The sequence below is a fragment of the Otolemur garnettii genome, unplaced genomic scaffold (assembly GCF_000181295.1).
Source record: "Otolemur garnettii isolate 467f Iridium unplaced genomic scaffold, OtoGar3 scaffold00156, whole genome shotgun sequence".
NCBI lineage: Eukaryota > Metazoa > Chordata > Mammalia > Primates > Galagidae > Otolemur > Otolemur garnettii.
Window position 1 is genome coordinate 3,990,915 of NW_003852551.1, and position 12,304 is coordinate 4,003,218.

Here is a 12,304-nt window from a genome sequence, read left to right on the forward strand (position 1 = left end):
GGCCTGCCAAACAATGACAACTACAACCAAAAAATAGCCAGGCATTGTGGCAGGCGCCTGTAGTCCCAGCTACTTGGGAGACTGAGGCAAGAGAACCACTTAAGCCTAGGAGTTGGCGGTTACTGTGAGTTGTGACACTACGGCACTCTACCTAGGGCAATAACTTGAGGCTCTGTCTCAAACAACAACAACAACAACAACAAAAACACCTAGAAAGTAATGTATTTAAAAATAAAAAAAACCTGGCTTGGCACCCATAGCTCAGTGGTTAAATCACCAGCCACATACACCAAGGCTGGTGGGTTCCAACCTGGCCTGGGCCTGCTAAACAATGACAACTTCAACAATAACAAAGAAATGGCTGGGCGTTGTGGTGGGTGCCTATAGTCCCAGCTACTTGGGAGGCTGAGGCAAGAGACTCGTGTAAGCCCAAGAGTTTGAGGTTGCCATGAGCTGTGACACCATGGCACTCTACTGAGGGCAATAAAGTGAGACTGTCTCAAAAAAATAAATACAGAATCTGAATGCTTATTAAACTGCTTTAGTTATTGCTGTTGCCATTTGTACTGCCTTTTACAAACTATCTGTGTATCTCCTTTCTCCATTTTTCTAAGGTGCAGTGCTTTTGCTTTGTAAGGGTCTTTTGAGACAGTCTCATTTTCTTGCCCCCGGTAGAGTGCTGTGGTGTCATAGCTCACAGCAACTTCAAACTCTTGGGCTCAAGAGATCTCCCTGCCTCAGACTCCCAAGTATTTGGGCCCACAGGTGTCTGCCACAATGCCTGGCTATTTTTTAGAGATGGGGTCTCACTCTTGCTCAGGCTGGTCTCGAACTCATGAGCTCAAGCAATTCACCCACCTCGGCCTCCCAGAGTGCTGGGATTACAGGTATGAACCACCTCACCCAGCCTTAAAATGTTAAATGTTTATAATATGTTCTGAGTATTTTTCCCATTCATTTAAACATTTATTCAAGGACTACTATGTGACTGGGACTGTTTTAGGTGCTGGGGCTACAATGGTAACCAAGATAAAAATCCCTGTTCTCATGGAATTTATATTCTATTGTCTCCTGGTACTTGCTTTTTAACTTTATGATATATTGGGAAGTCTGGGAGGTTTTAAAGTTTCATGTAATCGAGTTTATTAATTTTTCATTTTAGGGTTTCTGCCTTTGATGTCTTGATTATGTACTATTTTTATAATAAGAAAAAAATTTAAAAAGACTAAGACAACATCTCTGAAGTCCCCAAGTAACTCCACTGTGATTCAAAAACAGTTGCTTACATCTGTGTCAACCCACTGGCGAACATCCATGGGTGCAGCTGTCATGTCATCTATTTTGTAAACAATGTTGGTTGGAGCCTTCTCTGTATGTCTAATTATCCCCACAATAATGACCTAGGTTAGAAAAAAAAGTTTAATTTTCCTGGAAACCAAAGCAACTTTAATATATTTTTACATGAAGTTAAGTCTTATCTCACATTCTTCATATGATTAAGTGCCCCTTCCACAAATTCTTTTACATACCTGTGAAATCTCAACATTCCCAATTTTGAACACTTCATCAACGAGGGTGGCAGAAAGCAACTGAGATATAGTACAGGGCACAATGTGTTGGGCTCGGGCTCTCTGAAAAGAAAAAGCATACAATAATCCAATCAAGAGGGGGCGGCCCCCTGTGGCTCAAGGAGTAGGGTGCCGCCCCCGTGGCTCAAGGAGTAGGGCGCCGCCCCATATATTGGGGGTGGCGGGTTCAAGCCCTGCCCCGACCAAAACTGAAAAAAAAAAATCCAATCAAGAAAGGAGTAACTGCCACTCATTTAACACTTGCCATGTGGTAAACACTTGAAATATTATTAGAATATTGAATTTTCAAAACAAATCTCATAATCCTTGTTCAGAGATGCAAACCAAGGTCATACTATCAAACTTTGATAATTCAAACCCAGGTTTGTCTTACTCCAAAATTCCTGAATAGGAGAAGCTTGTTTGGGACCCACTAACGATTCATCAAAATGATAGACTAGAATGGGGACAGGATAAGGAAGAATGACCTACGGCTGGAACAAACCCTAGCGTTAGGGAGAAGGCAGACTGTGTTGTTCAGGTCACTGACAAGATGCTACCAGGAAAAGGTTTGATAAATGGCCAGTGGAAGCAGGACTTAGTTGCTGTAATGAAGACACTCAGATCACATCCGAAAACAGCCAGACAACATTGTAAACTCCTATTTTTGTCTACCACTGGCAAAAACAGTAAGATGGGGTAGTAAGATGGGATAGGATCTGCCTTCAAAACATCCCTAACCTGGGCAGCGCCTGTGGCTCAGTGGGCAGGGCACCAGCCCCATATTACAAGGGTAGAGGGTTCAAACCCGGCCCCAGCCAAACTGCAACAAAAAAATAGCCAGGCATTGTGGCGGGCGCCTGTAGTCCAAGCTACTCAGGAGGCTGAGGCAAGGGAATTGAGTAAGCCCAGGAGTTGGAGGTTGCTGTGAGCTGTGTGACGCCACAGCACTTTACCATGGGCGATAAAGTGAAACTCTGTCTCTACAACAGAAAAAAAAAAAAATACACTCCTAACCTAACAAACCTGTTCTTGATACACAGAAGAAATGCAAAGTACTAGTTGGGATCTCGGAAAAACCAACTGGCAATTTCAGAGGAAATCTTTGGGCTGGACTTTAAGGCATGAGAATTTCAACAGTGAAAAAATAGCAGGTAAGAAATGGGCATTACAGGGTAAGGGCAAATCTGTACTCCCACAGTGTCATACAGGGAATACATACAACATAGAAACAGTTCAGATCAAAGATTAGCATTCTTCCTGTCAGAAACCAACAGGATATGACCCAATACCTGTTCTACAGCTAAAACACAAAATACAGTAGACTCTTGGCCTTCACGGATTTAGCAGTCACAATGCTGACCTGAAGATCCACAACAGTGACAGTATTTTACTTTGCTGAAGCATAATTTCGAATGGTTTAGTATTGCCAGGATGGCATAACAAAACCCCAGCCAACCACCACAGCACATGCCACAAAAGGTAGCAGCTGAGCTTGGGGGTGGCTCAGCCCTCAGAGCAGCCCTCAGAGCCCTCAGAGATTGTGGCTCTGCCCTCAAGAGCAGTGTATTCTTAGTGGTGTTTCTCAGCATTCATACCTCAGTTTCCTCATCTGCAAAAGTAGGAATGATAAAATCATTATGGAAATTAAAACTATATGGTGGAAGAAAAAGTATCCAATGTACACAGCCCTTTTATGAAACTAATTTATAGCTCTCAAATGAAAGCTACAACTTAATTCTAGCCCAAGAATATGGGGAGGGGAGAAGGGCGGCTGGGTGGTGGGAGGGTGACTGGAAAGATCACCTATATGGTCTGTCTAACAAGGGTACAAGTGAACTTTTCTAGAACTAGAATATAAATGTTTTGACACAATGACTAAGCAAATGACATGAAGTCTATGTTAACCAGATTGATGAAAGTATTTCAAATTGTATATGAAAACACTACACTGTACCCCATGTTTGCATTAATGTATACAGCTATCATTTAATTAAAAAAAACCATATGGTAAAGCACTAGAATACTGCCAGGCACATAGTAAGCACTCAATAGTAAATGTTAGCAATTAACATGTTGGTTACCGTTCTTCATTCTTTGTATATGCAATAGCTTTTAAGAAGGATGCAAATGGAGCAACTCTGCTTTTCAATTTTACTTTATAATGTTTTATAGGTGAGGTTATATGCTATGTTAATATTTATAGATTTAAAATTTGCAGAGGTCCTAAGTTTCACCTCTCAAAACTACTGTATCTTATATTTTCACCTATCCTGGCTGAGATTTTCATTGTATCTTCAGCATAAGAAAAGAAAGTAAGAACCAGTAAGGTAAAGTGGCAAGAACATGGGCTTTGGAGCTAGACAGCCCTATAAGTCTTATACAGCTATGCTCAAATGCCAGCTCCACACCCTTGGACATGCTATTACGTTTTCTGAGAATATCTAATTTTCAAGTTGTAAACAAAACATATCCTGTATATACAGTGCTAATACCTCTGCATGTAGGAGATAAATATTACTCCTCAGATAAAGATTACTGGTTCATAGGTCAACAACACCTTTAAATTCATCTCAAAGCAGCTATTTATTATTGAGCACATATTATATGCCAGGAAATGATCACAAGGAGTTCCTGCTCTGTCCCAAAAAGGTTCACAGAGAGTGTGCCAGCACAAGTATGCTTAGTAATGAAAACATTATTTTCACAGCTCACTATGAACCACAGGCCACTCTTGACAATACTGTCTGAAACCATCATTTTTATAGGTAAGAAATGGTCTGTCTGTGAAATTTCACAGGGTTCAACCAAATATAACAAATGTACAATCAACAGTAAACATTTTAAGTAGAGTTTATTAAATTTACCATGGAAAAGACCACCTCAAAACAAAAAGAACTGGGTTTGAGTCTCTAGCTTATAACTATCATCTTTCTCTGAAAAGCTCTCTTAACACATAATCCAGGCTAGGGAGTCTAAGAAAAAAATTCCAACAACCAGAACAGAGAAAAATAGTTACACTTGGGAAAAAAGGTGAGAACCAATAATCTATCTTCTGTTTTCTCCTTCACAACCTCAAGAAAGACAAAGTTAGAGAAATGAAGTCCCCACTGATCTTCTAGGAAAAAGAAAACTATAGTAGAGAGAAGCAATTGCTCGTCAGATTTTCTGTTTGTTCTGCATCATGTATGCACTGTCTGGCTCCAGTTACTACGTGAACTTATGCATACAAAGCCTGTTCTTAACAAATATATATTTGTGTGTATATATATATATATATATGTATTGGGGAGGGGGACAGAGTCTCAAGCTGTCACCCAGGGTAGTGTGCCATGGCATCACACCTCACAGCAACCTCAAACTCTTGGGCTTAAGCAATTCTCTTGCCTCAGCCTCCCAAGTAGCTGGGACTACAGGTACCCGCCACAATGCCCAGCTATTTTTTTGGTTGCAGTTGTCATTGTTGTCTGGCAGGCCCAGACTGGATTTGAACCCACCAGCTCTGGTGTATGTGGCCAGCCACCTAGCCACTGAGCTATAGGTGCCGAGCCTCTATAGAGTTATATTTAATAAAGCAGGCCCGACACCTGTAGCACAGTGCTTACAGTGCCAGACACATACACCAAGGCTCACAGGTTCAAACCCAACCGAGGCCAACTAAGCAACAATGACAACTGCAACAGAAAAATCACTGGGCATATAGAGTTTAGGCTTAAGCGATTCTCTTGCCTCATCCTTCCAAGTAGCTGGGACTATAGGCACCCAGAATGACTTAATCCAAATAAAGCATCTCCTAGACACATTGTGATTAACTTTACCAAAGTTAATAAGAAGGAGAAAATTCTGCAAGCAGCCAGATGTAAGAAAAGCATCACCAGAAAGGAAGAAATATCAGAATAACTGCAGATCTCTCAGCTGAAACGTTTCAAGCCAGAAGATGGCCATCGAACTTCAGTCTCCTAAAACAAAACAACTTCCAGCCCAGGATCCTCTATTTAGTTAAACTGAATTTCATTTGTGATGGAGAAATCAAATACTTTAATGAAATAGACATGTTGAAGAAATTTGCCATAACTAAACCACCTCTCCAGACCCATCCTCCACAATGACCAGTGCAATGCTCTACCTCCAAAGTAAACTCACCCAGAAATTTTTGAACAAAACCCAACATCCACAGTGGTAAAAGGATTAAAAATGTCCACTGGACATCTGAAAATCATGACACCCCAAAACACAACCAGGCTTACCAATTCTCTCAATTAATGTGAATGGTTTAAATTGTCCTCCAAAGAGGCATAGGCTGACTGACTGGATACATAAACTCAGACCAGATATCTGTTGTATACAAGAATCTCCCCTTACCTTAAAAAATAAAAATAGACTCAGGGTGAAGGGATGGACATGTGTATGACAGGGAAATGAAAACCAGAAAAAAGCAAGGGTTGCAATTTTAATGGCTTTCAACCAACAAAGATAAAGAAAGATAAGGAAGGTCACTACATATTTGTCAAGGGAAATACCCAGCAAGAGATTTCGATAATGAACATTTATATACCCTACCAGAATGCTCCTCAATTCAGAAAGCAGACCCTAATAGGTATGAACAACTTGATATCTTCTTGCACTATAATAATTGGAGATTTTAACACCCCTTTGACAGTTTTAGATAGATCCTTCATGAAGAAACTAAATGAAATATTAGACTTAAAGTTGACCCTAGAACAAATGGAATTTATAGACCTCTACAGAACATTTCACCCTAATAAAACTGAATATACATTCATCTCATCAGCCCACAGTTCATCCTCCAAAACAGATCATATCCTAGGATACAAGTCTAACCTCAGCAAATTTAAAAGTGTAGTAATTATTCCTTGTATCAGACTACCATAGAATAAAAGTTGAACTCAACAGCAACAGGAACCTTCATTCTCAAAGTAATGGAAGCTAAATAATCTCAGGGTGAATAATACCTGGGTCAAAGACAAGATGAAGAAGGAAATCACCAAATTTTTGGAATAAGATGATAACAAAGACACAAATTATCAAAACCTGTGGGATACTGCAAAGGCAGTCCTAAGAGGGAAATTTAGCATTGGAAGCCTTCATCAAGAAAACAGAAAGAGAGGAAGCCAACAACTTAATGAATCATCTCAAACAACTGGAAAAGGAAGAACATTGCAACCCCAAACCCAGCAGAAGAAAAGAAATAACCAAAATTAGGGCAGAATTAAACAAAACTGAAAACAAAAGAATCACTCAGAAGAACAATGAAACAAAAAGTTGGTTTTTTTAAAAGATTAACCAAATTTTTTTTCTTTTTTTTTTTTGAGACAGAGCCTCAAGCTGTCCCCCTGGGTAGAGTGCCGTTGCATTACAGCTCACAGCAACCTCCAACTCCTGGGCTCAAGCTAGTCTCCTGCCTCTGCCTCCCAAGTAGCTGGGACCACAGGCGCCCGCCACAACGCCCGGTTATTTTTTTTTGGTTGCAGCCGTCGTTGTTTGGTGGGTCCGGGCTGGGTTCGAACCCGCCACCTTAGGTGTACGTGGCTGGAGCCTTAGCCGGTTGAGCTATAGGCGCCAAGCCAGATTAACCAAATTGATAAACCTTTAGCCAACCTAACCAGAAATAGAAAAGCAAAATCTCTAATATTGTCCATCAGAAACAATAAAGGAGAAATAACAACAGACACTTCAGAAATTCAAAAAATCCTCAATGATTACTACAAAAAGCTCTATTCCCAGAAATATGAAAATCTGAAGGAAATGGACCAATACCTGGAAGCACACCACCTTCCTAGACTCAACCAGAAAGAATTAGAAATCTTGAATAGACCTGTATCAACCACTGAAATAGCATCAACAATACAAAATCTCCCTGAAAAGAAAAGTCCAGGACCAGATGGCTTTATATCTGAATTCTATCAAACCTTTCAAGAGGAACTAGTACCTGTATTATATAACCTTTTCCAAAGCATAGAAAAAGAAGGAATATTTCCCAACACATTCTATGAAGCAAATATCACCCTGATACCCAATCCAGGAAAGGATCCAACAAAGAAAGAAACTTACAGACCAATATCATTAATGAATACCGATGCAAAAAAGATCTTAGCTAACACAATTCAACAACATATCAAAAAAATTATACACCATGATCAAGTTGCTTTTATTCCAGGGTTACTGGGCTGGTTCAACATAGGCAAATCTATAAATCATACAGTACACACATCAATAAAATAAAAAACAAAGACCAGATGTTTCTCTCAATTGATGCAGAAAAAGCCTTTGATATTATGAAGCATCCTTTCATGATCAGAATTCTTAATAGGCATAGAAGGGACATTAAAAAATGCTCATCATCCTTAAAAAATGCTCATTCATCCTTGCATCAGAGAAATGCAAATAAAACCTACTTAGAGATATCATCTAACTCCAGTAAGATTAGCCCACATCACAAAATCCCAAAACTACAGATGTTGGTGTGGATGTGGAGAGAAGGGAATGCTTCTAGACTGCTGGTGGGAATGCAAAATAATATGACCTTTTTGGAAAAAAGTTTAGAGAATACTCAAGCAACTAAAAGTAGACCTACTATTCAATCCTGCAATTCCTCCTGCTTGGCTTGAAAGGAATTTGAAATTGTGCAGTGGTTCTTAACATGGCAGCCTGAAATGTTTTAAAATTGTCAATCATTTTTACCTTTTTTAAAATTGTGGCAACAAGAGCTAAAAAACCTAATTCATAATAGTAATTGTGGCCAATGGAATATGAATCCCACATTTAGAAAAGCAAGCTGAGAGGAGACCTACTTTAAGGAATCAGAAATTTCTCTGTGAGTCTTCCTTTGGTTCATTTTACATTATTTCCTTTATTATCAAGTCACTTGAATCATTATTGACAAGGTTGGTCAACATTGTGCTGTCTATATCGGGTAGGATAGAATTGTAAATCCACATTTCAGTGGATCTTATCTTTGATAAGATATCTACAGTGTTCCTCCAACCTATAATAGTTATTCCCCAATTCTAGGAACATTTACATAGTTGCCTTGATCCAGTTCTCTTTGCTGAAATTTGCTTAGCTAAAAAAGCACACTGGTTTTCACCAGCATCCAAAATGATGTCTGCAGAGCCTTGAATCAGAAGATTCACCTCATTTAAGTAGTCACTGATGTCTGCCAAGCTGAGCTGAGTCTTCCTGTCATTTGTTCTTGGAATGTATTTTCCCTCAATCTCTAAATAAGTAGAGCTTATACTTCAGGTTCAATCAAGCACTGCAGGACTAGTTTGGTTGATTAGATCAAGCCTAAGAGTTTTAGGCTACTGCGAGCTGTGACACAATGGCACTCTACGTAGGGTGAGACTCTGAGACTCTGTCTCAAAAAAAAAAAGAAAGAAAAATATGCCAATGCCCAAATCTATGGGAATTATCAAAAATTTTTTCCCCACAAGACCTCTAAATAAATTTTCACCCCTAAATAAACTTATCAACCTGTATACAAAATGTGATTGGCAGCTTGGCGCCCGTACTCAGTGGTTAGGGTGCTGGCTATATGCACCCTGCTAAACAACAATCACAACAACAACAAAATAGTCGGACGTGTGGCAGGTGGCTGCAGTCCCAGCTACTTAGGAGGCTGTGGCAAGACAATCGCTTAAGGCCAGTGGTTCTCAACCTTCCTAATGCCATGGCCCTTTAACACAGTTCCTGTGAGTCACAATCCACAGGTTGAGAACCACAAGTCCAAGGGCTTGGGTTGCTGTGAGCTGTGATGTCAGATCACTCTAACCAAGGGCTACAGTGAGAATCTTTCTCAAAAAAACAAAACAAAAAACCCCATAAACAAACAAAATGTGACTTGCTCATGCTGAATATTAACACCACATCTGAGTAACAACTAAAGAGAACCCAAATTAAGACTCTGGGAAATACTTGGCTTCCTACAGACCACATTCCTACACATTACCTTATTTATCAATTCTCAGAACCACTCTGTGATATAAGCAGGACTAGTATTATAATTATAATTTTTTTTTAATTTCTTATAGTAAACTATGTACATTAATGCAATCAGGGGGTAAAGTGTGCTGTTTTCACATGCATTTTGAAATGCTCTCATCAAACTGGTTAACATAACCTTCATGTCATTTTTTTTTTTTTTTTTGAGACAGGAGCCTCAAGCTGTCCCCCTGGGTAGAGTGCCGGGGCATCACAGCTCACAGCAACCTCCAATTCCTGGGCTCAAGCGAGTCTCCTGCCTCAGCCTCCTGAGTAGCTGAGACCACAGGCGCCCGGCTATTTTTTGGTTGCAGCCATCGTTGTTGTTTGGCAGGCCCAGGCTGGATTCGAACCCGCCACCTTGGGTGTACGTGTCTGGCGCCTTAGCCACTTGAGCCACAGGCGCTGAGCCCATGTCATTTTCTTAGTTATTGGTTAAGACAGTCATATTCTGCTTTTAGAAAGATTCACTTGTACCCTTGTAAGATAAACCAAAGAGGTGACCCTACCAATTACCCTCCCTCCCCCCATCCACGCCCCTCACCTCCCCTCTTCCACCCACTTCCCATATTCTAAGGCTATAATTAGGTTATGACATTCCTATAAAAGCTATGAATTAGTTTCAAACTAGGGCTGTGTAGATTGGATATTTTTTCTTCTATTCCTGAGATACTTTGCTAAGAAGAACATTTTCTAATTCCATCCATATAAACATGAAGGAGGTAAAGTCTTCACCTTTCTTTAGAGCTGCATAGTATTCCATGGTGTACATATACCACACTAGTGTTATAATTAGATGAGAAAAACAAATGACCACAAACTTCAAGACACTTCACTAAAGTTACAATACCAGTTAAAAGGCAAAACTGGCTGGGTAAGGTGGCTCATGCCTGTGATCCCAGCACTTTGGGAGGCCAAGGCTGGCAAACTGCTCAAGGCCAGGAGTTGGAGACCAGACTTGTCCCTACAAAAAATTTAAATTAGCTGGGGACATCTGTAGTCCCATATACTTGGAAAACAGAGGCAGGAGGATCTCTTAAGCCCTAGAGTGTGAGGTAGCAGTGAGCTATCATAATGCCATTACACTCTAGCCTGGGCAACAGAGTGGCAAAAAAAACCAAAATTCATACTGAAGTTTGTGAATTTTCTGGATCCAAAGCCGGTGTTCTTTGTATATAATATTAAGTCTCGCGACTAATACAATACGTATTAACTCCATTAATAGGCATAAAACTGACTCTTAAGCAAAGTAAGAAATGTGTCCAGGCTCAGCGCCTGTAGTTCAGTGGTTCCGGTGCCCGCCACATACACCAGGGCTGGCGATTCCAACCGGCCCGTGCCTGCTAAACAATAATGACAACTACAATGACAAGAAGAGCTTGGCGTTGTGGCGGGCGCCGATAGTCTCAGCTACTTGGGAAGCTGAGGCAAGACAATTGCTTAAGCCCAAGAGTTTGAGGTTCCTGGGAGTTGTGTCACCACTGCACTCTACTGAGGGCGACAGAGTGAGATTCTGTGGCAAAAAAAAAAAAAAAGTGTCCAAAGACACCCTGCAAGTAAAGTGTCAGAGCAACAGCAGAGCATAGATATACTTGATTTCTGAGACCATCCCCTTTCCACTGTCTTACATCGCTTTACTACATTTAAGAAAAAATGAATTTGGATACATAAGGAGTGTAAAGTAGGCTATTAGTGCAAGTTCACAGAGTTTTTCCACAAGATGGATTCATTAACTATACTAAAAAATTTCACAATAAAACTAAGGGGGAAAAAAATCCCAACGAAATAGTGGATGCAAAGTCAGAGGATTTCACTTTTAAAATATATACCACATAGGGCGGCGCCTGTGGCTCAGTGAGTAGGGTACCGGCCCCATGTACCGAGGGTGGCGGGTTCGAACCCGGCCCCGGCCAACTGCAACAAAAAAAATACGCGGGCGTTGTGGCGGGCGCCTGCATTCCCAGCTACTCGGGAGACTGAGGCAAGAGAATCGCCTGAGCCCAAGAGCTGGAGGTTGCTGTGAGCTGTGATGTTACAGCACTCTACCAAGGGCGACAAAGTGAGACTTTGTCTCTGAAAAAAAACCAAAAAACATACAGCACATAATTATCAGAAACGCGAATAATATTCGATAATCATCGCTCAGTTGGAGTTTAACACCCTACCTTTGGCCGCATACATTTTCTCTCAGAAATGAGTTAGGGGGTTCAGGACAGGATAAAATAAAAAATAAAATACTCCTTCCACCTACTGATTTCCTTTCGGACTGAGTAGAGGTCGGCGATCCAAAGCCCCCCGGGGACTGTGTGTAGCCGCCGGCTCCCCCGTACGCGGCGCTGCCATAGTTATCAAATCCACCACCTGGTTTTAAACAAGGGTATTAGTACCTGTGCTGCTTTCCGAGCCTCTGAAAAGTTTGGCTTTTGAAATCCAAAAGTTTCTACGACTTCGCCCCTCTCAGATACCCCCTTAATCCCCCAACCTTCCCCGCCACCTTTCCCGGACTCCCGAACGCCCCCACCTGCGGCTCACACCCCCTCCCCTCCCGCCGCCACCCGCCTCTCCCACCCCGGGCTCGCCCTCTCGTCCAATCCTCCTGTGATTCTCCTTCTTCTCCGCCCTCCGCGCCCATCATTACTATTCCACATCTTGGTGGCGACTGCCTCGGGAAACAGGGCCCGAAGGTGCTGGCCTGGTCGGTTCGCAGAAAACCTGACAGACCCGAGGCTGCCGCG

The 12,304-nt window shown here is 41.3% G+C and overlaps 1 protein-coding gene across 1 annotated transcript in view; it reads right to left on the reverse strand.

Moving 5' to 3' along the window:
- RPA2 (replication protein A2) overlaps positions 1-12,289 on the reverse strand; it is a 23,128-nt gene extending 10,839 nt beyond the window's left edge. The window contains exons 1-4 of the mRNA XM_003799829.3: positions 12,208-12,289; positions 11,821-11,930; positions 1,530-1,631; positions 1,287-1,400 (exon numbers count right to left, since the gene is read on the reverse strand). Coding sequence (XP_003799877.1) covers positions 1,287-1,400; positions 1,530-1,631; positions 11,821-11,930; positions 12,208-12,217 — 336 coding nt within the window. The 5' untranslated portion in view covers positions 12,218-12,289. The remainder of the gene's footprint in view (positions 1-1,286; positions 1,401-1,529; positions 1,632-11,820; positions 11,931-12,207) is intronic.
- Positions 12,290-12,304: the final 15 nt, after the last annotated feature.